Raw genomic sequence first — 25,150 nt, forward strand, 5'->3', positions numbered from 1 at the left:
CTGAAGACTGGAGTAATGATGCTGAAAATACAGCTTTGTATCACAGGAATAAATTACATTTTAATATATATTCAAACAGAAAACATTTATTTTAAATTGTAATAATATTTCACAATTTTAATAAATGGTATATTAATCTTATTGATCCCAGATTTTAGAACAGTAGTGTGTGTTCTATATTAACTTATATATTTACCTGCAAATAGTCCTGATACTCCATTTTCAGCAACTATCCTTTTCATCACATAATATGTGCTGGATGAGACTTGTGTGGACACTACACAGATAATACTGCACATTAATGTCATATTCTGATTTGATTATACAAGTCAAACCAAAGCTCTGAATCCCAATTATGGAAACCATATTTACATAATTTCACCTGAATACTCACATTTCATTGTCTGCAGTTCACCCAGTTCTACCTGTCGTTTTGTCTTGACCACATCAAACGGCAATGTGACGATTGATGCAAACTGAAACAAGAAAATACAGGTGCTTATACAGCTATTCGACATATTAGGGCACGTTTTTTTTTTTTACAATACAAATGCAATGCGGCCAAACATCCTGAATATTTCAAAATATGCTTAGAGTGATGGGATTACATTGGACACTATACAGGTGCATCTCAATAAATTAGAATGTCATGGAAAAGTTAATTTATTTCAGTAATTCAACTCAAATTGTGAAACTCGTGTATTAAATAAATTCAATGCACACAGACTGAAGTAGTTTAAGTCTTTGGTTCTTTTAATTGTGATGATTTTGGCTCAAATTTAACAAAAACCCACCAATTCACTATCTCAACAAATTAGAATATGGTGACATGCCAATCAGCTAATCAACTCAAAACACCTGCAAAGGTTTCCTGAGCCTTCAAAATGGTCTCTCAGTTTGGTTCACTAGGCTACACAATCATGGGGAAGACTGTGTATGCATGTATTAAATACCAGTAAATGAGGCCCATGAGAGCTCTGATGATACAGATGTAAATCACAAACTCACTGATCCAGACAGCGCTCCAGCTGTGAACGTGATGGCAAAGGTTGGATCTGTAAAGTTGTAGTATTGACAGAGCCAGGCTTTACCCTTCTCATAGTTAAACCAGTACATAGCTGAGGAAAAATAGAAAGTCAGATAAAAAATTAGGAAACAGCAGCAAACAATACACATTCAAACAGTGATGTGAAGACCCCTTAAAAATATGGTCAAATGGAAAACATTCTGCTATTCCGTGGTGTACTTCTGTTCAAAAGTTTGGGTTGGAAAGATTTTTAAGTTTTTGAAAGAAGTTTTATGCTCACTAGGGTTATTACAGTTAACTAAAACCACACAAAAACTTTTGTTCTTGAAATAAAATAAACTATAACCATTGCCCCCCCTTTTTTTTATTTATTTTTTTACTGTTTTTGTGATCGTTTTAAACGTTTAACTGAAATAAATATTTAAAAAAAAAATAATAATAATATCAGCTAGTTGCCAAGGCAACATTTCTCATTATCATTTAGTTAAGTTTGATGTACTAAAACAACTAAAACTGAAATAAAAATGAATAAAAAATTGTATAGGATGCTTAAAAAAACAAAAACTAATAAAAATAAAAAACAACAAAAATACTAAAACTGATTAAAATTAAAACAGAAAATATAAAAATAAAAACATTTAAATATGAATAAAAACTATAATATTATCACAATGACACTAAAATAACTTTGATGTTCACCAAGGCTGTATTTATTTGATAAAAAAATTAAGTAAAATAAGTAGTATTGTGAAATATTTAGTGATGTCAAACAATTAATCGCATCCAAAATAAAAGTTTTTGTTTACATAATATATGTGTACTCTGTATATTTATTATGTATATATAAATACAAACACATGCATGTATATGTAAGAAAAATATGTTATGTTTATATATTAAATATATTTAATACAAACAGTATATGTAAGAAAAATATGTTATGTTTATATATTAAATATATTTATATATAATATAAAATATAATAATATTAATTTATATACACATGTAAATATATTCTAAATATATACTGTATGTGTTTGTATTTATATATACATAATAAATAAACAGTACACACACATATTATGTAAACAAAAACTTTTATTTTGGATGCGATTAATCGTTTGACAGCACTAGAAATATTATTACCTTTTAAAACAACTGCTTTATAGTTTAATATATGTTAAAATGTAATTTATTCCTGTGATGCAAATTTGAATTTTCAGCATCATTACTCCAGTCTTCAGTGTCACATGATCTTCAGAAATCATTCTAATATGCTGATTATGCTGAATGCAGAATATGCTGACTATCAGTGTTAAAAACAGTTGCGCTGCTTAATAATTTTGTGGAAACTGTGATATATAGTTTTGTTTTAATGAATAGAAAGTTCAAAAGAACAGTGTTTATTTGAAATTTTAACAAATATCTTTGCTCGCACTTTTGATCAATTTAATGCATTCATAAAAAAAATGAATAAAAAAAAATCTGACCCCAAAATTTGTTTGGCAATCAGTGGGCAAGACTGCTTACATTTTTAAAAAAATGAAAGCAACAAAGTAATATGGAGTAATGCAAAAATACAGAGCTGGACATTTTGCAAACAAGTCTACAGGAGGAAGACCTTATTATAAAGTAGGGCTGCACGATAAATCGAAATGGAATCGAAATCACGATTCGACAGAAGCTGTGATTGTCATGCGTATCTTTCAGTGAAGCACGGTTCTGTGATCAGCAGTAAATCTCCATCCAAAGGCCAGAGGGCGCTCTCGCGCTGAAACTCCAAATACGCCTCGCAGAAGAAATCCAAGAAATGCCTATAGCGGTAGCTGAATAAACAGAAGATTCAACTGCTTTTATTGATTCAACGTGACTAATAAACACACGATTATGACAATACATTGTTTATCCGAGTTATTATTATTATAATTTTCATTAAAATAAAGTATATTTATAATGCAATGCCTTTATCACTGCTTAAATACTATGAAATATGTTGCATGCCTTATTCTGTGTAAGAAGCCACATCATCTCACAGAAGGATTTATTTCAAACACTCGACTGACGTTATGAAGTGTGTTTGGAGTAAAAATATGTTATTAAATGTGGTATTTTCGCATGCTTTCAGATGGAGCAGCATTTACTACACAGAGCCGTAGTTCACTGAGAAGCTATGCAAACAGCTGTCATTATCGCAAACGATTTCATAATTGCGCAATAAAAACGTATGCAATTTTTTTTGCGTAACTTGTCAGTGAACTACGGCTCTGTGTAGTAAATGCTGCTCCATCTGAAAGAACGTGATGATGATTTCCTGCTGATTACAGAACCGGCATTACTAACAAAATGCGCATGACAATCGCATTCGATTAATCGTGCAGCCCTATTATAAAGTTTATATAAATAAATTATAGAATGCAATAATTTTATAGAATATAATTTAAAGTATATCATTGGCGTTTCAAAAACATTCATTAAAATTTACATTCAGAACGTTCAGTTTTATATTAGTTTTTGTATTTTTGAGTCTTGTGTTTATAAATCAAGTGCTTCAAAATGTGAAGTCTGTGATATGTAGGCTGTGAGTGTTTGACCTGAGAATGGGACGTCTCGGAGCAGCGTGGGTCCCCAACCCCTCCACAGAGACCGCCAGCCCTGGTTGTGCAGCGCTGACTGGATCACGGCGCTCAGCTCTCGGTACGACTGCTTCTCAGACTGCATTTTAGTGCGGATCAGCTCCAGGGGGCTGATTACTGTAGCCGACCCCACTGACACACGCAGAAATCTCATGTGAAGCCAGGCACACTTTGATATAGAAGGTCAGCATGCGGAGAAAAGGTCAAACACTTAATCAACAGGGTTAAATGTTACCTCTCGCGATGGCACCGGCCAACAGCGGCGCATAATCTGATCGGTCACCCATCCTGAGCTTGAGAACAGCACATAGCTGATCGTAACATGTAAAATAGATGACAGTCGCAGGCACTGCCATCACTCTACGAAGGGAAATGCATTTCATTATTTGTGTCCCAGCAAAGGTCAGTTGGGTTCGGACAGCAGATTCGTAACTGAACACTCACAGTGTTGGAGGAAGACCGCTCCACAGAGACCTGATTCCTTCCATGCGTATAATCTTAATAAAGGCATCCTGGAACAGAAGAACAGAGTGTCTGAATGAGTTAAACTTATCAGTAATATTTATATATTTAAAAAACATCACAGGTAAAGAGAAACTGTATTCACATCACAATTGTATATGGTTTAGCTTACCAAAGTGCCTTTGAAATGGCCAGGTGCTTTGTACCATGCCTTTGAAATGCCATTCTCACAGACGCATATATGATCCATCAGGCCATTACAGTACACAAAACATTTTCCTGCAAATCATCAAAAAATGAGTGAGTGAGGTTTGACTTCATTTGAACAGAAAACTGCTCAAGCTTACCTTTGGGAAAAGGATTCCTTTGTGCCTGCAGTCTGATCTTCACCACATCCAGAGGTGTTACTGTGAACATGAAGAAAGCAGAATTATTATTAAATAGTCATATTTTAATAAATAGGTGAACGTGTCTGCAAACTTGCATTCAAAAGTTTGGAGTCTGTACAATTTTTTTTATGTTTTTGAAAGACCGACGTTTCTTATGATTACCACGGCTGCATTTATTTGATCAAAAATACAGAAATCAGTACTATTTGAAATATAATTACAATTTACAACAACTGTTTTCTATCTGAATGTATTTTAAAGTATAACGTATTCCTGTGATGGCAAAGGTGAATTTTCAGCAGTCATTACTCCCCCCTCGCAATTAGGCCTGTCGCAATAATCAATATATCGACTTATCGCGCAATATATGCTGACTGCTAAGTAGTGATTGTGTTTTTCAGATACAGTATTTTTCAATAGTGTGCACCCTTAATTTACAGAGAAAAGTAGGTCAGGAAAAAATCTGTAGATGGAAAAATCTCCATACAAGTTCTTTGTGCATTTTTCTTTTTTTCTACTTGTTACTTTGCACTTTTTGTTAGAAAATGTTTACTATTTATTCAAGTTTTTTGAGGTATCTAATATTTTGATACTTAATTTCCATGATCTAAATATTCTTAAAAATGAATAGTTTGTTGTCATTTGGAAGTGTGTAGGCCTTCTTGCATTATTATGCCGTTATATTATGATTATATATTCAGTAGCATAAAATAGTCTTTAAAATGACAATAATATCGCTTATCGCAATTATTTCTCGGGCAATATATCGCACAACAAAAAGTTGTTAAAACTGTCAAAACTGTGTACTTTTAAGAAATGTTTCAAAGAATATTAGACATGGTACAGACTATTAATAAACTCCTATTAGACTCCAGACTATATTAGATTAATAGATTCACTTTAACCCAAAGGTTAAGGTCGAACGCGCACCCAAAGGTTGCGAGTTCGAGTCTCAGGTCCGGCAGGGATTGTAGGTGGGGGGAGTGAATGTACAGCGCTCTCTCCCACCTTCAATACCACGACTGAGGTGCCCTTGAGGCACCGAACCCCCAACTGCTCCCCGGGCACCGCAGCATAAATGGCTGCCCACTGCTCCAGTTGTGTGTTCACGGTGTGTGTGTGTTCACTGCTGTGTGTGTGCACTTAGGATGGTTAAATGCAGAGCACTAATTCCTAGTATGGGTAACCATACTTGGCCACATGTCACTTCACGTCAGTTGTGGCATTCACATCCAGAGATGAGAAACGAGTAGGTGAGGGAAGAGAGGAGGATACTACAGAGGAAAGATGGCAGGGGGAAAGGGAGCGCAGGTTTCGTCTAAAAAAAAAAAAGTAACCGGTATAGGCACACAGGTAAAATCTAAACAAAATATGTGTATTTCACCACAACCAGCCCAGGGTCATCTGAAAACTTGGAAGTAAATCGTTCAATACATAGAATATTTTATTTATGTAATTACATAATGGCTTTATTAAATATCATAATATCATAAGTAAATATTAAGTTGTCACTTACCAGACCAATTTACAGTATAGAATTTTTATGGTACTTTTAACAAGAAACACATCAAATTAAATTATACATTTATTGTCATTGAATCTAAATTCATAGTCCATTCACAAAATATATAGTGTTACGCATCAGACTACATCATTCTGACCCCCGTTGCGTTCTAAAGGTAATAAGTTAATATATATATTTTTCCGTATATTAGAGAATCGTATATTAAATCCATGGACTCTTACCAAACAGTGACGTAATAATTGCCCCAGAGCAAGACGCAATCATCTGCTGGACGGGTGTAATGTCCCACCTGGGGACTGAAGAACTTTTCTGAGAGCTCATCTCCAAGCCTGCGATGTAGAGATCAAAGTTCCGATGAATCTGGACGTACAAACTCCGTTTACCTCACTCTTTACTGGGTGACTGCCATGTGCCAAAAATGGAACTTGTTGAACAAGCTCTCACCTACTGTACATACATCTGAACATATAAACCGGGTTTATTCCATTGACCTTTATCAATTATCATTACAACTGAATTTCCAAATGACGCAAACAGCAAAGACTATGTAACCCCGACAGAAAAAAAACAATGTCACCAATGCAGTCCAAAGATACTAATGAATTCACACGATTCATTAGGAGTTCCACGCTACTGCACTAGCGTGCGCCATTGCGCTTATGTGTTTGTGTACCAGTGTGTTTCGCACCGGCAGATTCGAAACTTCCGGCTATTTAAATTTCGCCATTGGACACAATAGAGCACTCGTGGACGTAACGGAGTAGCGAAATCATATTTTATATTCTTAACATTCTTTTTCTTATGTATGCTCCACGTAAAACTCAAGTTGTTTATATTGGTGTAATTGACGCTCAAATGTCAGCGCTTTGTGGCGTCGTTTTTGAAATGTCAAAAAATATACGTCGAATCTCCCTTCATGAACTCCAAGATTACAACTGCTTTTATGGGAGTGGAGAGAGTCTCGAGCGGGAAAATGGAAACGGGCTGCGTCGAGTGTTTGTTATGAAGATATTTATAAACAATAGAGGCATTTAACGCAGTGTTGTATTTTTAGTTTAGTGTTTTAATCAAGGAACACTTATAAGTAATGTTGGCGGGATAACTAGCTGGTTTAGGGCTGTAACCGTTAGAAGTATAAGCTCCATGATGAAGCACGAATCTTTCTCCAAGTGTAAGGACAGAGGTGCTGTGCTGTTTATCTCTTTTAATTAATTTTTTCAATTAGCTCTTTTTCGTAATAGTATCCTTTGGAAATAATGCTTTAGGAAACTTCCATGCTCATGCTGTTCCATAACGTTACAGTGAATATGTGTGTATGTTGTTTATAACAGTCTAATTGCGCAATATTGATCTTCACAGATTCAAAACTGGACGGACACAATAGTGCAACATCTAAAAGTAAAATTAAACCCACATGTGATGCTCTTCAGAACAAACCTTTTAAAGGGAGAATATTTTACTTGGATCTGCCATGGAATATGAAAACACAACTCTTGGAAAATGACATCAAAACACTTGGTGGTGTAAGTAGTCATTGTTTATGGTCTAAAATATCATAATATATCGTCATTGAGGCTGTTGTGTGCAAAATATAAATCTTTTCACATGCAGGAAGAGAATGCCCTTTAAATTATTAAAATTAGCTATTTTTGCTTTAGAAACTTATTAAAGACTAAGTTTAGTAAGCTTCACGTTGTATACAGTGTACTTGTGTTCACTTCTGTTGATGTAAACAAGACTGAATTTTCTGCTTCATTTAAACAGTGTATTAGATGTTTTATATCTGTTTCTCTGTAAGAGTTCTTCTAACCATAGATATGTATATATATATCTATGGTTCTAACAGTCTGGAACTTTAAAAAAAAAAAGAAAATGTACTCACCTTCATGACATCCAAGATGTGGATGAGTTTGTTTCTTCATCAGAACAGATTTGGAGATATTTAGCATTACATCACTTGCTTGGCAATGGATACTCTGCAGTGAATGTGTACCGTCAGAATGACAGTTCAAACAACAGATAAAAACATAACTGTAATCCACACGATTCCAGTTGTTACATTTTTCCAAATCTGTTCTGATGAAGAAATGACCTCATCTACAGTGCCTTGCGAAAGTATTCATACCCCTTCATTTTTTTCACATTTTGTTATGTTGCTGCCTTATGTTAAAATGCTTTAAATTACTTTTTTTCCCACATCAATCTACACTCCATACACCATAATGGCAAAGAAAAAAAAAACAGGTTTTTAACATCTTTGCAAATTTGTTAAAAATAAAAAAACTTGGAATTTGCAAAAAAGCACCTAAAGAACCCTCAGACTGTGAGAAACAAGATTCTCTGGTCTGATGAACTGCAATTCCAAGCATCATGTTTGAAGGAAACCAGGCACTGCTCATCACCTTCAGAGAAGCATCCTAAAAAAGTAAAGTGTGCTGGTAGCAGCCTCATGGGACTCGTCAGAGTAGAAGAAAAGCTCAATGCACCAAAATATTGAGATAGCCTAAATCAGGGGTGTCAAGTTGGAGCTAAACTCTGCAGGACACCGGCCCTCCAGGACCGAGTTTGGGCAGCCCTGGCTTAAATGAAAACCCAGTCCAGAGTATTCAGAACCTCAGACTGGGCAGAAGGTTCACCTTCCAACAGGACAATGACCCGAAGCACACAGCAAGAGTGGCTTAAAGACAACTCTGTGAATGTCCTTGAGTGGCCCAGCCACAGCCTGGGAGTGAACCCAATCAAATATTTCTGGAGAAACCTGAAAATGTGCATCTGCCCCCATCCAACCTGACAGAGCTTGAGAGGTGAAGAGGTGAGGACAAGAATGGCAGATAATTGCCAAATGCTGATGTGCAAAGCTTGTCACATCATACCAAAAAGACTTGAGGCTGTAAAGGTGCTTCAACTAAGTACTGAGTTAAGGGTATCAATACTTATGCAATGTACCTATTTAATTTAAATTTTTTTTTTTAATAAATTAATGAAGTTTTGACAGTTCTGTTTTTGCTTTGTCATTATGGTGTGTGGAGTATAGATTGATGTGGAAATAAAGAAATTTAAAGTAGTGTAACATAAGGCAGCAACATAACAAAACGTGAAAAAAATGAAGGGGTATGAATGCTTTCGCAAGGCACTGTACATTGTGGATGGCCTGAGAGGGAGTTAATTAACATGCACATGTAATCACAGATGTAGTAACCTTCTGTATGTTCTGCTCACCAGACAGTGGAAAAGTTCTTCAGTAAGGAGATCAAGTATCTTGTGTCCAGTAAGCCAGAGGCTCGTTATGCCCAGCGTCTCCTGTCGGACTCTCCTGCTCCCAGTCCAGATTCAGGCGTCAGTTCTCCTCATCCCAGCAGCAGGAGGGAAAGTCATGGGTACAGGGGCAGTTCACAGGGAGTCACAGATACGGTTAGTCAGGATGCTTTTTTTTTTTTTTTTTCATTTCAACTTCACTGCCATAGATCTTGTTTCTGGGTTTCCTAAGTCAAAAAAAAAAAAAAAACACTAAGCATTTTAAAATTGTTAAAATTAAATTATATTAAATGTTTAAAGTCTTCAAAATGTCATTGTGAATTTATGCAGTTAATAATATTCTTATTTTTATGTGGAGTGCCTAACAGCAACACACAAACACAGTGGTCCAGTAATACTGATGTAATGTCACAGGTGTATATTTCTAGAATAATTTACAATGTCTTTGAACACGGCTAAACCAATCCTACTCAAGGACTGGAATTGTTTTATAATTGCTTATTAATATGATATATTTTGATTTGTGATATTCAGCATTGTTGTTTTTTTTCAATATCAAGTCAATTCATATGTTCTTGTGTTCTTGGAAAACCATATTTGTTTTTAGGGTTGCAAAAGGGTGGAACATTTCCTGTAAATTCCCAGAAATTTACTCGAAATTTTCCACCCCTTTGTAAACCTATTTGTTTTATGTTTTTTTTTTTTTTGTATGATTATGATGAATAGAATGTTCAGAATTCTTTTTTTAACAATGATAATATATTTACTGTCATTTTTGGTCAATTTAATTGATCCTTGCTGAATAAAAGTATTAATTTCTTAAAAGCCTTACGAATCCAAAATGTTTGAATATGTGAATGACACTGACATGTCTTGCTGGAATTTCACAGACAGCTGTAAGTCGAGGCAAATCGCTTGTGGAGAGAGTCGTTAAAGAACAAGTTAGTCAATCCTTATCATGCCTTGTTTGTTTGTGAATCAACTGTGCGCAGCAGTCTTGAGTAGTTTATCAGTACTATGGTTTTCTGCTCTGTTTTAGGAACGTGTTCAGATGAATGGGATCTTGGCAAATGCTGTGGAATGGGGGGTCAAAGTCCTACATATTGACGGTATTACTTTTGTCATCATTATTAATACTTGCATTGTTAAAGAAGTGAGATGTGGTTTCAGTATTACATGGTCTTTTATGCTTGGCTTCCAAACAGATGTTATTTCATATGTTGACAAGAGGAAATCAAAAATCATTGCTGTGAATTCAGCTAATCCAGTGGTGAAAGGAGCTGTGAGTAATTTTATGCTTGTAGCACAAATGTAAAAATAAAAAAATGAACCATTGATAAAACATATTGTTCAACCACTTTTCTAAATATTGGACTTAGTAAACAACTATAAAGTTAGTATTTTACTGTCCTAAAGAGAAATCTGTGGAGCTGCAGAAGATTCTGTGCAGGGCTGCATATAATTCTGTTTCTGTATATATTCAGTTTATCACTCTTTATTTTTAGGCCAGCATTCAGCACACAGAGAAAAATCTATATCACAGACACAATGGTAAGTAGATAAAGAACCTTTTTAATTTGTTGCATCTTCCAGTTGAGAAACATTAGTTGATGATATTATAGCTATCTTTAATTCATTTTGTTTAAATGTTTTATATTTCCAGCTGGAAGAATTCGTCGACCATTTGTGAAAGTAGAAGACTCAAGCAGGTGTGTTTTCTTTGTTGATTTTCTTGTGTTTTAACTTTCATGTTACTTGTCTGGTTTAATAATGTGATGTTTTTGCAGACATTATCGTCCTATCTACCTTCCCCTGTCCAACATGCCTGTGTGCAACGTCCGGTCTCTTCCACCCTGCAGTCCATTCCTGATGGATGAACATGGAAAGGATGATCCAAAGAAGAGACACAAAGAGCAAAGGTAAAATCAGAATCAGTAGTATCTTTTTGTAATGCAGTCATTTTTGAGTTTTTCTGTGTTGTGAATGCGAATCTGTGTTTTGCCACAGGTCTGGAGGGGAACGAGGAGCTCAAGGAAAGAAAGAGAGGCGCAGAGGACATGAAGGGAGAGAAAAGAGGAAAGGAGGGTACTGTGAGTGCTGTGAGGTCAAATTCGACAACCTAAAGGTGGTACGTATTGGAAATGATAGAAAGCCAGTCAAGATTATATGAACACTTTGCATTTGCTTTTTCTCGTCAAAGAAAAAAAAAAGACACAATAATTATACATTTTGGCCTGAACCAGGATTTGCATGAAATGCATGACATCTGTGCTCACCTTTTCTGACCTTCTGACCACCAGCACCTGGAGAGCAAGCAGCATCAGGCTTTCTCTAAGAGTGATGTGTACAGAGTTGTGGATCGAGTCATTGCGGGACTGACCTGCGACCTTATTAACATTGGCACGCACTGCAGAAGGTACAAACGTGTCATTAAAAATTATTTGTTAATTGTTTACTGTTTTTACTGGCCTTATGACAGCGCTGTGTCAATGTCTCTCTGCCATAGGGTGAAATGCAGTACATCAACTCCTGTTCTGTGTGCTGGAGCCATGTTGCCAGTAAAGGAAGATGTGGGATCTGTGAATGGTGGTTGGATACAGGAAAGCGAGGGGTCTTTGCTTTGGAGCTCTACAGCAAAGCTACCTCTCTCGGAACAGACCAGAGAAAAACCTCTGTCGTTTCGCAAACGCAGCAGGGGCCAGTGTGAATTCCCTAAGAGCAACAGGGATAGCTTGTTCGACCAATCCGACATTCCGGAGAAGTCCCAGTCTAAGCGTGGATCCTTTGAGTGGAAATTCCACTCGCAAAAATCTGAAGCTGCATCTCTTCTCAGCAGAGAGCTGAACTGTGACTCTAATGCACTTGAATGCAGGACAGATCAACAAACCAGGACAAACCCTGACATGCACACAGCTCAACAGTTCAGTGAAAGAGACCGAGAATCATTAACAGGAATTGAATGCTTTAGGACTAACTGCTGTGAAGTTTATTCGCAAAGTATGCCAGAAAATCAAGTTGGAAACTCAGCTCTTTGGCCTTTAGCCTGCAAAGATCCCAAACCGGACCTTGACAGCCCCACTAATTCACTGCAACGGAAGGTTCGAAATGTCAGATCCAGAAGAAGAAAGCAAGCACCGGCCTTGCACATCGAATCCAGTAAAGAGAGAGAATCATTGAGCTCTCTTTCACCTGTTAAACCTGTACAGGAGTGTGAGAACCCACCTGCTTCTCTCCTGGACCTGTGGCAGCTCTTTCAGTCCAGTGACAACATGGATAAAGACTTTAAGGGTTTTTGAGATGAGTAAGAGGAATTGAACACATGTATGTGTTGTAAAAGTTGTTACTATGCCAAATAATATATATTAATAAGTCTGTTGTCTTTAATTAGTACGATGGAAAACTGCATTTTCACCATACAGGCTTTAAAAGAAAACTTCTAGACTGAAAATATACCTACTGACTATATACTGGAAAAAATGAGTGGATATGCATGTATGTAAATTTATGGAGTTGATGTAATTGAATGATATAACAGCAAGAGATTGTCTTGAAATTTTCTGGTTCCTGTATTAAATTGCAAATATTTTTTACAATGGTTTAAGTATTTGTTCGTATTTTTGTGCACCATGGTTGTAAGCACAAGTGTTTTGCAAAAAATCTTTTTTTTTTTAGAAATCTTCCGATTTGCCATGGATTTCTAATCTTCTAGTCTAGTGTATAATGTGTAATAAGTACATAAACTGAGCCTTAAGGGGTTGGTGTATTCATAACACATGTATGAGAAAACTCTTTCAACTATCTTAAGTGTTTCAAGACTTAAGTTCAGTTAACATTCTGTATACACTACTGTTCAAATGTTTTAAAGAAGTTGATGCATGTATTCATCAAGGATACATTAAATAGATCAAACATAACGAAAGATTTATAGATTAAGATTACATTTTAAATTATGTATGAAATAAATGCTGTCCTTTTAACTATAAACACTTCATAAAATCCTAATTAAAAAAAGCACAAAAACTTTTTTTAACTTTCATAATAAGATTTGTTTCTTGTGCACCAAATCAGCATATTATGATGAGCTCTGGAGGATTATGTGATTTACAGCCAGAGTGTTCTCTTTTTAATATTTGTCCACTAGGTGGTGGTGTTCCGTGGTTTTGCCTCTTTCAGAGCGAGCGTCAGGTACAGGTGTGGAGTGTTACCTGGGATTGGCGTTTGGGTTTAAAAAACGGAGATTCAGAGAGCAGTGTGTGTTCTGGACTGGGCCGCCGTTCATCTTCCCTCTCCAGCCCTGGATTGTTTTCTTTTCGTTTCTTTCTTTTTACTTAATTTTTGTATTATTTGATTTATTCTTGATTAAATGTTTATTTGTTAAACTTAGTCTTCTGTGTGGTCTCCCATTTTGGTAATGATCCTGCACTCAGAGCCAGGTGGTTGTAACAGTAGTGACACTGAAGCGAAGACTGGAGTAATGGATACTGAACATTCAGCTTTGCTATCACAACAATGAATTACATTTCAAATTCACAGCTATGTATAAATATTAAAATATAAACACAATATTAGTTGTGTTTAGTTATTAAATGCAGCCTTGGTGAGCATAAGAAACTTATTTCAAAAGCTTACATTTTTACCAACCACACACTTTTGAATGGTAGTGTACATAGTCCAATTAACCACTTCTGTATGTAGCATAAATATGTTAAACAAATGGAAATTCTGTGTTATTTAATCAAATTGAAGCTCTACTTTAAGTGGCCTAATGGACTAATGAAAAATGTGTTTATTACACACAACGTATTTATTTACAGGGTAAACCTGGGATTTGTTTTGAATGGCTTCCACAGCTTTTTGTTTATTTTGTTATATTATTTTATGTTTTTGTTTAATGGTTTTCTTTTTTCTGGTTATTATAAAATTATTAGTGCATAAAGCATAATATTGCCTGGTGTACTAATGATATGCATGATTTCATACTACAAGGGCGTAACATTATGCATTATTATTTAGTACTAGTACTATTTAATACATTGTGTTTCACTGTTCTTATGCTCCATAATGCATCAGTTCTGGCGCAGAAGGTGACAGCAGGTCTACACGCACACTACACTACCCATCATCCCGCGTGCAGCTCGCTAATGTATATTTATGAGGCGTTTCTGCAGTGAGGCGGCTGGATATTATTGATGTCTTGCTGAGGAGGAGGTGGTGGCTTCTGCTCGGTGAAGAAAAAAGGTCCTGATTTTAGTTTTCCAGAACGCGTCCGCCGCTTGCGCAAGCCGCGTCTCGATGCAGAGGCTGCTCGCGCGTCACCAGCGCGCGAGAGTATGTGCGCGCCTTCCTGAGGGAGACGGAAAATCGGGTTTAATTTGGAATTTAACTCGTGTTTCGTGTAATTTGGGATATATATGATTAACCGCGATTTTCTGAACCGAATGGATGCGGGAATGATGCCTCTCCGTGTCGGGATTTCCTTTCTGTGCCTCTTTGTAGCGGTGATGAGCTCTGTGATACATACCAGCTTCTCCCTGCCTCATTACGGTGAGGGGGTATTTTTATATATTTAATAAAAAAACAAAACAATTATGGCGTATTTTTTACCATATTAGTGTCGTATTTTACGCCCACTGCATTCATTTCAGGTGATGTAAACAACTAATATATATGTAACGGTAAATAGCCCACCCTGAGCCGTGATTTATCATTATTTATCGTATCTAAACAGAATATTATGTCCAATTTCATACATGTAAATCGAGAGAAAAATATATAGGTGTTAAAAAAATGCTCCCGTGTTTTTATTATTCATAGGAGACGCCTTGGTAAAGACGAGGGCTCGGCGTGATGTCGCCAGGTTCCTCGGTAGAGAGAACACGGTACCGGTCCGCTTGGTGTACCGAGTGGACGGAGACAGTCAGGCCGCTCATGATGTTCTCAACACACGGCTTCGATTGAGCTCTGACAGTAAACAGGTGTGTATTTTTCATCTCATGTTTGGATGTCATCTGGGTGTCACAAGGATGCTCTCTCCTCCCGTTGCCATTAGAGACGCGCTGCTCTTGGAAAGATGTTTATGTTTTTCTCTTTTACTCTCCTTCCGAGTCTTATAGTCAGGCACTGGGTGGTCTGAGAGCGCTGTGAAGTTAATTCCAGTAATTTAAGGGTGATATATAATGAACCAAAACAGCACATTTTACCGGAAGATGCTGGTGCTGCTTAGGCCTCCTGAGGCATCTCAGCTTTGGAAACACAAAGGACACAGAAAGAACAAATGAGCAGCTCTTGTGTTGGAGATTTATCAGCCTAAATAAATATTGCATTATTGTTTTTTACATTATTTTATACCACAGAAATATCAGAGACTGATTAATGATGTAACTCCAATCCATTATTCAGCAAAACATTGAATCAGAGACTCAAAACCTGGGCCATGATGATAAAAGGAAAAAACTGTCAAATGTATTTTGTATTTGGTTTCTCGGTTGAGCGTGTAATGCTATTAGAGGTTTATATGGACATGCCATTTCTTTTGTTCTTGCTTTGCCTGGCTTGAAAGATAGTGAATAAAGACACTCTGAGTGAGCTGATATCACATTAACTCACAAATTAGTTGTATTTAATGTTTGAAAGTAAAATTGATATATATAACTGGTAAAAAGTATGGAATAATTAAAAACTGAAAAATACAAAAATACAGTAAAAACTGTAATATTTTGAAGCATTATTTCAATTTAAAATAACAGTTTTCTATTTGAATAAAATAACGTATATTCCTGCAACTGCAAAGTTGAATTTTAAGCAGCCATTACTCTATCACAGTGTTATATGATTCTTCAGACATCATGTTAATATGCTGATTAGAATGATTTGTGAGTGAAAGCTCAGTTGTCTAAGCATTTTGTCCATCCTGACTGCTCAGGTACTTTGCTGCTCATACTTTGCGTGACTGAATAATTCTCAAAGGCACAGATATGCAATCGCTCGTGGCCTCGTTACTGTAACGAGTCTCTTTGACCGGTTAGAATGTCTGTACATGTGTCCTAACGTCGCTGTTTTGTGCTTCGGGCTGTGTGTGCACGTGTGCGGCTTAACCCTTTGTCTGACGTCTGCAGCTGAGCTCTGTATAATTGAGGCGAAGGCTTTTTCATCATGCCAATGCATAGTATTGATTTAATCGTTGTGGTGTTATATATCATACTACATTAGAGATTGGATTAGAAGCATATGCCAGTGAAATATATTTTTTAATAAATACATTCAACTACACTCAGGTCTGTTTTTAGCTCCACGTTTTGGCTTACAATTGGATCTTTTTGAAGATTGAAGACTATATTTATTTATAGATGTTCACTGATGCCTGGAAAAACAAACAAAGAGAAGCTTGCTAATTTTGGATCTTCTTTATTTAATACAAAATGTAGATCAGAAAAAAATCAAGTTGAACAGTTTAAAACGCTAATATGATGAAACGGCAATCGATGATACCAAAGACGTAATGGGCAGAAAGCTGCAGCCCTCTCATCTTACACAGTTTCTAGAAAACACTCTGAATCTCTTTATTAGATTTGTGTGTTATTGTGCCTCTTGTTTAGACATGACACTCAAATTCACACTCATTCGAGGAGCAGTAGATGGATGTGGGTGTGTCTCGGGGAGGGTAGCTTCATTCAGGGGGTCACTGGTGGGTGAAGTGTAGAGGATCTCCCCCTCCGTATTTCTTCCACCCCTTCGTTCTCCTTCTATTTTTATTGATAACTAGGCTTTGCTGGTTTAGGGAGAGGTGTGTTCCCTGGGGGGTGTTAGACTCCCCTCACCTCCCTCATATGCTTCTATTTCTGCCCTGTCTGCCCCCCTCACACACACACACATCCACTCACAAGCTACGAGAACAATGCGCTGCAACCCAAAAGCTTCTCTTTCCCCTGAGGGGGTGTTATACGGCCCTAGCCATATGGGCCCCAAGCAGGCAGTGAATTAACCATCAGCGAACACACACACACACCCACACAGCCACCAGTCCTGCACATCAAAGTGTGCCCGTGATGAATAAAAAAAAGCAATTAGCGCATCTAATTTTACTTGTCTCTCCCAACACACCAAATATGTTCTAATTTTTACAGTTTTTATTGTCTCAGCTCATGTGTGGCACCTTGAGTTTTTCTTTACGAAATAAAAATATACTTTTGATTAACAAGAATACATTAAACCATTAAAAAAGTGGTAGTACAATTTTACATTTTCTACTTCAAAGAATCCTGAATCCTGAGGTTATTACGACATCACAGCGGTTTTCAACATTAATAATAACAAATGTTTCTTAAGCCAAGATCAGAATATTTGAATTAGTTCTGAGGGATCATGTGATGCTAGCTACTTTTGTATGCACCCAAATAATCCATTAGTAATCAAATTGATGCACAATCAGATTGAAAAGCCTTCATGTTAACACCTCAATGAGAATTAAATTGATATCGGAATGAAAGGGTGGTGCTGACCTGAAGGAATCCGATCAATAGGAAAAAAAACACATTGCATGTAAACACACTTGAAGTAAATGCACATGTAAACAAAAATGTGAATCCGATTGCAAAGTTTAGGGCTCATATAAACAAAACTTTCAGAATCTGAAATTAAATTAAATTCACTCGGATTGACAAAAATTGGTGAATGTGAATAATCCTACTGAGGACTGGAGTTTGGCATAAAAACAATATCTAATTATATTTCTCTCTCCCAAAACACGAAATATGTTCTAATTTTACAGGTTTTATTGTCTCAGATCATGTGTGGCATCGTAAGAGATGAGAATGACTAGGTATTGTCTTGTTTTGTCTCTTTTACAGAACCACATGGCACAGGCTAGCTTCCAGGTGCAGGCCTTCGGACAGACCTTCATTTTAGATGTGGAACTGAACCAGTGAGTATCTGCTTCCAGGATGTCATGTAGCTCTTTGAGTTCGGAAAAGCACTGGAAAAATGCAGTGTGTGTGTGTTTCTGAAGTGTGTGAGGTATGACTAATGCCCATCAGATCTATTTGCAAAGGGTTTTATGTTTCTGCTGATGGACTGCATGATCATAATGGCTGATGATTTATGCTGAAGGATTGGGAAAGACCTGACCACTCTATCGATCATGGCATCTGCCACTCTCTCTCTCTCTCTCTCTCTTTCTGTCAGGATTCCATATATTACATGTTGTCTTAATACTGATAAACATCACTATTTGCTTGTTCTCATTTGACTGGTCCTGTAGTTGCAGTTTTTGCAATTTGTGATTGTTTTGAATTTGAAGCCATAATGCCCTAATGCATTTACTAATATTATGCCATGTCATATGAACAAGGTCACATTCCAACCTGAAATTCAAAATTAACTGTATTTTATATTAATAAAATGAAGCCTTTTTAGGATCCTAAAGATTTCTTGCATTTTTACATTATTTATAGTGTGCAATTTAGCACATCCCCCAAATCCTCATTATCGTAATGAGTTTTTTTTGTAATTCTCGTTACTCACATTTGTGATTCTCATTAGATTCTCTTTACTGTAATAACAGTGAATTTTGTATTTAAATCAGCATAAATTAAAGTACAGCAAACTGGCATGATGAATAAATACTGTACTATCTGAATATCCTTTCTTTACATTATACCAATTTTTTTTTTCTTGCATTATGTTACTGAGGATTATGTGGAAATTATGCTTCATTGCAAATAATTAGTTTTGAAATAAATTTTGAAGTATGAAACATTAGTTATGAAAATGTCACAATGCAAAAAAATCTTTATCATCTTAAAACAGACTTAATATTATATTTACGAAATATGTAATGCTAATTCTATAAAATTGTCGATTTTGGGCTGAAATACAATCTGGCATGTTCTTGACAGGTTTTGTGAGATTCACACTGGTGCTATAATCAATATTTTATCTTTAGAAGGTGATTTGTTAAAGCTGATATTACTCTGAAATACTAATTCACAAAACTGAACTATAATTGCTTTATTTCTTATTGTCTTCAGTACAGATGCTCATTGTATAAATAATTCCTGTGGGTCTGCACCAAAACTCACAGTCATAACCTCACTGCTTTCATATTCATCACATAAATTCAATCCATTAACTCTTACTGTTACAACCACAACTGCCTCTGTACTTTAAACTGGTGCCAGACAGAGTCAGAGTCAGCAGATTTGATCTCATTATAATAATGCATCATGAATATTTCAGTGTTTTCCCTCAGTGTCTGTTTCTCCTAAAACATCTTGGTGGAGAGAAAATCTGGCTTTAAGATGCAACTCCCTCTGTGTTTTTGTCAGACCCTTTGTGAATGGAGTGTTTGTGTTGTGCTGTTGCTGGCATTCTAATGTAGTTCTACCTCTGTAAAGGAGTCACTTTATTTGAGTAAGTTTGCAAAACTGCTGTTAATATTAAAGGACATCTAGGCCTTTAGGGCAGTCTTTCCCATTTATATCATGTGCAGCTCAAGTGGTGACCTGACAGAACATCCTACACAAGTTTCTACATCCTCAGTCACTCGCTCTGTCTAAATCTAACACTGATGATTTTACAAATGTACAAATGTGCACATTATGTTCCAAATCCCAAACATATTTGGAGTGGTTTACAAATGGCAGTAACTTTTTGTGTCATAATGCTCTTCACTGCTGATTTCAGTGATTTCACTTTTGAAAAAATAGATTCTCCAATCCAATGCAATTGTCTTTTCAACTATGCTATAAACACACAAACAAAATTCGACTGCCATCGCACATATGTGAAAAAAACTATTAAGCTCAGAATCAATTCTGAAGTTTGAAAAAGAAAATTCTGATGTGAAAACTCCCTCACTGCCCCTTTAATACTTTATTATTTTTTGTATGTTTTGGCGCTATATTTAGTTCTTAAAATGCAGTTTTTTAAATGTATTATTAATTTGTACTTATTTTAAAAACTGCTCATAATTTAGTACATAATTTAATACTTTTTAATACTTTTAAAAATGCACAAATACATTTCATATTCAAAGTCAAAGCACACTCTTGAAGTGTTTCCATGTCCACTTATTATAAGCACGCTTATTAAATATACATGTTTGGGCTTGTTGTTTGGTTTTGGCTCATGAATCAAGTTAATAAATTAATAATCGAGTTAATAAAGTAGGCAGATGCAGGTTGTGATATTTTGGTATGTGGCTTTTTTCCAAGATAAAGCATTTGGATTTTAGTTTATCATGGTTTTTTTTTTTCAAGGTCAGGCAACACAAATAAGTCAAGACATACTGGGAGATACTGGGATTTCCCTGGGCTAGAGAAGAGAGACATGTCTCTGATGTGCACTTAAATATGTCATTAACAACTAGTTGTTCAGTTTGGTTCCATACACACTGCCCAATGATACTTTTGTGCACTAGAGTAAGTTGTATTTTGCATTTATGGACTGCATTCTCCATGAAGTCTAGATGCAATGCTGCATAATCATCATGCTGCCTACCTTTTTAAATAGCCGATGCGTCAAGAGTGCACCTCTGATACCTTAAAATCCTGTTTGCGTAGGCTGCTCACTAGGTTTTGGATTAGAGCCATTAAAACAGGTTATTATATCAGTCAATGTTCTCTCTCTGTGTCTGTATGTGGCTTGTCTTGTTCAGTACAGTATATTTTCTGATTTAATGGCTTCTGACTGGATGGATTTGATTGCCTCTGTCCCTTTGAATTGTGCTGTGTGTATAAAGCAAAGAGAATCACAGAAGTGTGTGTGTGTATGTTGCGCTGTTTAGTTTGTTCTTCTGCACCCATGGAGAGCTGGCAGTTAGATCCGTCCCGACTGACCTGCGTCCAGATTATTTTCCCAGTTTCCACCTAGGAAACCAATTAATTCTTTCGTTCTCATTCTCTCACCTCTCTCTGTGAGTTTCTAAAGTCTTAGGGATTTTCTTCACTTGTTTGTGTGTGTGTTTGTGTGCATTTGGCTTTTCTTCGGCCTCCAGCTGAGACCTATTTTCATGAAAGTTTTTTTTTGTATGATAACTATTTGTCATCTATAGTTTAGCAATCGGATTGACATATTTATATGTTCAAAACATCTTGTTTTGCTTGTATTATTTGAATGTGCACTGACTCAAACTCCAATAGTCCACACACACACACACACACACACACACACACACACACACACACACACACACACACACACACACACACTGTGGCTTGCCCCCTGCACCCTCTCACGCGCTCTGAATAATGAATGAGTGTGTTTGATTAAAGCGGTTGGAGCAAATGGGTTTTCTGCTTTTCAGTCACGCTGTGTCGTCGTGACGACAGACCATGTGGCAGAAAGGAAGCATTAAAATCAGTCAGATATCGCTGATGCTGGGGGGGGTGGGAACAGACAGCTGCAACTCTGAACAAATAACAAACAATCACAAGCTCACCTTTGAATCAGAAATCAATGCAGACAAATCATCCATTAATATAAAATCTTTGCTAAATGCATGATAAATGCCATATTTGTCTTGCTTTCCAGTGCCCTCATCTAAACCTCCTTAAAACAAATTAAATTTACCTGTGAAGCAAAATTCCCATTAGACATTGTCAGAAAATGTGTCTTTAATGTGGTTTATGAATCAATTGTATTAAAATGGCAGATTTGTTTCACATTTTAGGTATTGACCTTAACTAAATCTCTATTTTTTTTTTTTAAATAATGAAAGATTTTATTTAGTTTTTTCTTTACTCTTTTTGTTTATTTGATATTTTAGAACAAATTGTAATTAATTCAATTGATTAAAATTGACAATAAAAACATTTCTAATCTTACAAAAGATTTTTATTTCAAATGAATTGTTCTTTTGAACTTGCTAAAAAAAGTTTTCCACAAAAAATTAATATTGAACTATTTTCAACATTGATAATATAATACTGTATTTCTGATCAAATAAATCCTTTCAAAAACATTTAAAAATCTTACCAACCCCCAACATTCGAATGGTATATTATATATTATTTTCATGTATATGCAACAATACATATTAATATTAATATCTGAAAATGTATATATATATATAATTATATATATGGGTCAATGAAGTGACGCCTAAATTTTCTGTCCGATTGCATTTTGTTTTCTGTTAAAAATTGGTTTAAATGCCTAAAAAAGATGCCATATATATGAAGGACCTCTCCCATGTATGAACTCACTTTCACTTTTCAAAAAACATTAGCTATTTGTAATTTTTATGTTATTCAAAGTGTCAAAATATCATGTGGTGTGACCGTCCGGCCATAACTTTTTTTTTGTAAACATCTTTGAAATTACCCTAAATTAATTCAAATTAATTTTATGCACTATTTGGCATGATTTCCAAAGTGTTTTGTAATCCTGTGTAAAATTGCAAAGCATTTGTATTTATATTTCCATCATAATATACAAACAAACTTTGTCCGATGATTTCCATTTTATGAAATATCATGTGGTGCGACCATCAAGAAACTACCAATTTTTCAAGTTCAAGTCCACCGACGTTAATCTACTCCTGTCTGGTTTGTTTGTTGGACAAAAATTATGGATTCGGCGTTATAATGTGTCAGACTGCCTGTTAATCAACAGGGTGTCCGCGGGTCCTTAAAAAGTCTTAAAATGTCTTAAATAACGTTTTCCTAATACAAGGCCTTAAAAAGTCTTAAAATGTCTTAAATTCAAATTTGATGGGTCTTACATATTTTTGGTCTCATTACCGCTAAAATATCTTCAGTCTGACGAACCTAATGACTGTTTACAATCATTGGACAGACCGAAGATGTTAATAAATATAATTTATTACAGCAATGATATTTTGTTTTCTTTTTAATTTGTACACATGAAATATTACATATATGTATGTAATAAAATGTGTATTTCCATTACAGATTTAGGTCTTAAATTTCATATAAGGTGGTATTAAAAAGGTCTTAAAAAGTCTTAAATTTAACTTGTTCATGTCTGCAGAAACCCTGATCAAACTCCCGGTGAAAGGGTCAATTGAGCAGCCAATATTGGGCAAAGTACAGAAATAACTGGGGCTAAAGAAATGCCTGCAGTTAATGCCACATGCTGCACTTTTCACACATGTCTCTTTAAATACATTTTTAATGATATAAGGTCTGTGTGTCATTTGGAGCGACCACTCATCATGTGGTGCGACCAATAATAGCAATAACTGTATTAAATTAAAAATAAAATATCTAATTTCTGTGGTTGAAATATGAATCACTGCTACAGTATGTTTAAGTGAATGGTATTTTAAAAATTGTTTTATCAGTTTTATGCAATTTACAGGAAAAATAAGTGTTAACTACATTTAAGAAGGCAACTCTGAAATTATAGAACAAAAATAAGAGATCATTATTTACAAAAACTCAAATTAAACGCAAATACGTTGTTTCTAAACACTTTAATTACTGAGAACATTTTTTAAAAATGTTAAGCATTTTAAGGAAATTATTTACTTTTAATATAAATCATGGTCGCACCACATGACATTTTTTAAGGCGACGGCCAATTCATCTAGATGAAAAAACACTAAAATCACTTCATTTTAAATTTTAATATGAATTTATGTGTACACAACATTCTTAATGTTTGAACAATTACAATAGATATTATTATTTTTTTTGAGTGAGAATACAAATGAATCACTGAATCAGAAACTTAAATCAAATTTAACAACTGTATACACATTTAATTTGGAAACACAAAACATCTCTGTCATATCGTTCTCATTCTCACAAGTACTTAAATGTCTCTAGACCAGGGGTTTTCAACCTGTGGACCTGTTTTCAACCCCAGGGGGGCGCCAGCACCTGTCAAGGGGGGCGCAAGCATCAGTTAATTCAGAGACGTTCCCTTGAGAATTTATGAATATAAGCTAACAAATCTTTAGCCATCCACTAGGGGGCAATCTGACTCCCACTGCTAGTCGACAGTTAGAGCAGAGTTGGCTCGAGTATCAGTCACGCTTATTGACAGTGTAAGATGATTTACGATTAGCCGTGTCAGAAATCCAACCACAGATTGGCATGTTGTTATCTCAGAAACAGGCTCAGCCATCACATTGAATCAGGCAAACTGGTTATATATTTATGTTTCAGTATAATTACGCACGCTATACCAGGGCAGGTTCTAAACCCTTTTTAGGTGGGTTTTAGCCCGCCTATCTGTCACCTTAGCCCCCCAAAATCTTAACGATCAGGCCAGTGCTGCTTCCTCCAGAAAGTTTTTCATTCTCACGTGTTTTAAGTCTTGTCAGTTTAAACATTAAAGTAACCCAGGTGAAAAAGAAAAATATTTAAATTGTGCTTTTTCAGACATACTTACTATATTTAAATTATACTATACTAAGTGCATATTAAATATTATTAAAGGGGTGGTTGAATGTTTTTTTTCTACGCTTGATTGTGTTTATGGGGTGCAGTCTAACGTGTTAATGTTTTGTTTAAAAAAAACGCATTATTTTTCACATAATTTACCTTTATTCTACACCGCTCTGTCCCTTCTCCTATACATTATTTTTCACATAATTTACCTTTATTCTACACTGCTCTGTCCCTTCTCCTGTGAACGCTCTGATGATTTCCTGGTTTTATGAAGCCCCTCCCTCAGAAATACGCGATGGGCTCAGATTGGTTAGCTAGTCCAGTGTGTTGTGATTGGCTAAATCGGCTCTAGTACACGTCTAACATCCTGCCCCTCACCTCTGCGGCATGTGCTCCGGTTGAATTGTAAACAATGACGTCGTCAATATTGCTTATTAATTTGAGCCCGATTGAGACGCAGAGGATATTAGTGAAGAGGATCGCGCAGAACCTGTGCAAGCACG

General features: G+C 35.8%; 3 protein-coding genes across 3 annotated transcripts in view; 2 read left to right on the forward strand and 1 right to left on the reverse strand.

The window, feature by feature from the left end:
• Window positions 1-6,715, reverse strand: part of slc25a40 (solute carrier family 25 member 40) — a 7,795-nt gene extending 1,080 nt beyond the window's left edge. The window contains 9 exon segments of the mRNA XM_016458364.1: window positions 197-277; window positions 395-476; window positions 1,009-1,118; window positions 3,619-3,792; window positions 3,896-4,020; window positions 4,105-4,172; window positions 4,295-4,401; window positions 4,470-4,529; window positions 6,258-6,715. Coding sequence (XP_016313850.1) covers window positions 197-277; window positions 395-476; window positions 1,009-1,118; window positions 3,619-3,792; window positions 3,896-4,020; window positions 4,105-4,172; window positions 4,295-4,401; window positions 4,470-4,529; window positions 6,258-6,357 — 907 coding nt within the window. The 5' untranslated portion in view covers window positions 6,358-6,715.
• Window positions 6,716-6,750: 35 nt separating this feature from the next.
• On the forward strand, window positions 6,751-12,839 carry dbf4 (DBF4-CDC7 kinase regulatory subunit). Its single transcript, XM_016458363.1, has 12 exons — window positions 6,751-7,219; window positions 7,396-7,559; window positions 9,259-9,447; window positions 10,182-10,232; window positions 10,331-10,400; window positions 10,497-10,573; window positions 10,797-10,842; window positions 10,955-11,000; window positions 11,079-11,210; window positions 11,299-11,419; window positions 11,592-11,707; window positions 11,798-12,839. The coding sequence occupies exons 1-12, from the start codon at window positions 7,180-7,182 to the stop codon at window positions 12,585-12,587; spliced, it is 1,842 nt and encodes a 613-aa protein (XP_016313849.1). The 5' UTR covers window positions 6,751-7,179; the 3' UTR covers window positions 12,588-12,839.
• A 1,639-nt stretch (window positions 12,840-14,478) lies between these two features.
• Window positions 14,479-25,150, forward strand: part of LOC107666740 (disintegrin and metalloproteinase domain-containing protein 22-like) — a 66,529-nt gene continuing 55,857 nt past the window's right edge. Inside the window, exons 1-3 of the mRNA XM_016458173.1 lie at window positions 14,479-14,835; window positions 15,106-15,266; window positions 18,138-18,211. Coding sequence (XP_016313659.1) covers window positions 14,703-14,835; window positions 15,106-15,266; window positions 18,138-18,211 — 368 coding nt within the window. The 5' untranslated portion in view covers window positions 14,479-14,702. The remainder of the gene's footprint in view (window positions 14,836-15,105; window positions 15,267-18,137; window positions 18,212-25,150) is intronic.

Source organism: Sinocyclocheilus anshuiensis, unplaced genomic scaffold, assembly GCF_001515605.1.
Source record: "Sinocyclocheilus anshuiensis isolate Anshui unplaced genomic scaffold, SAMN03320099.WGS_v1.1 scaffold267, whole genome shotgun sequence".
Classification (NCBI taxonomy): domain Eukaryota; kingdom Metazoa; phylum Chordata; class Actinopteri; order Cypriniformes; family Cyprinidae; genus Sinocyclocheilus; species Sinocyclocheilus anshuiensis.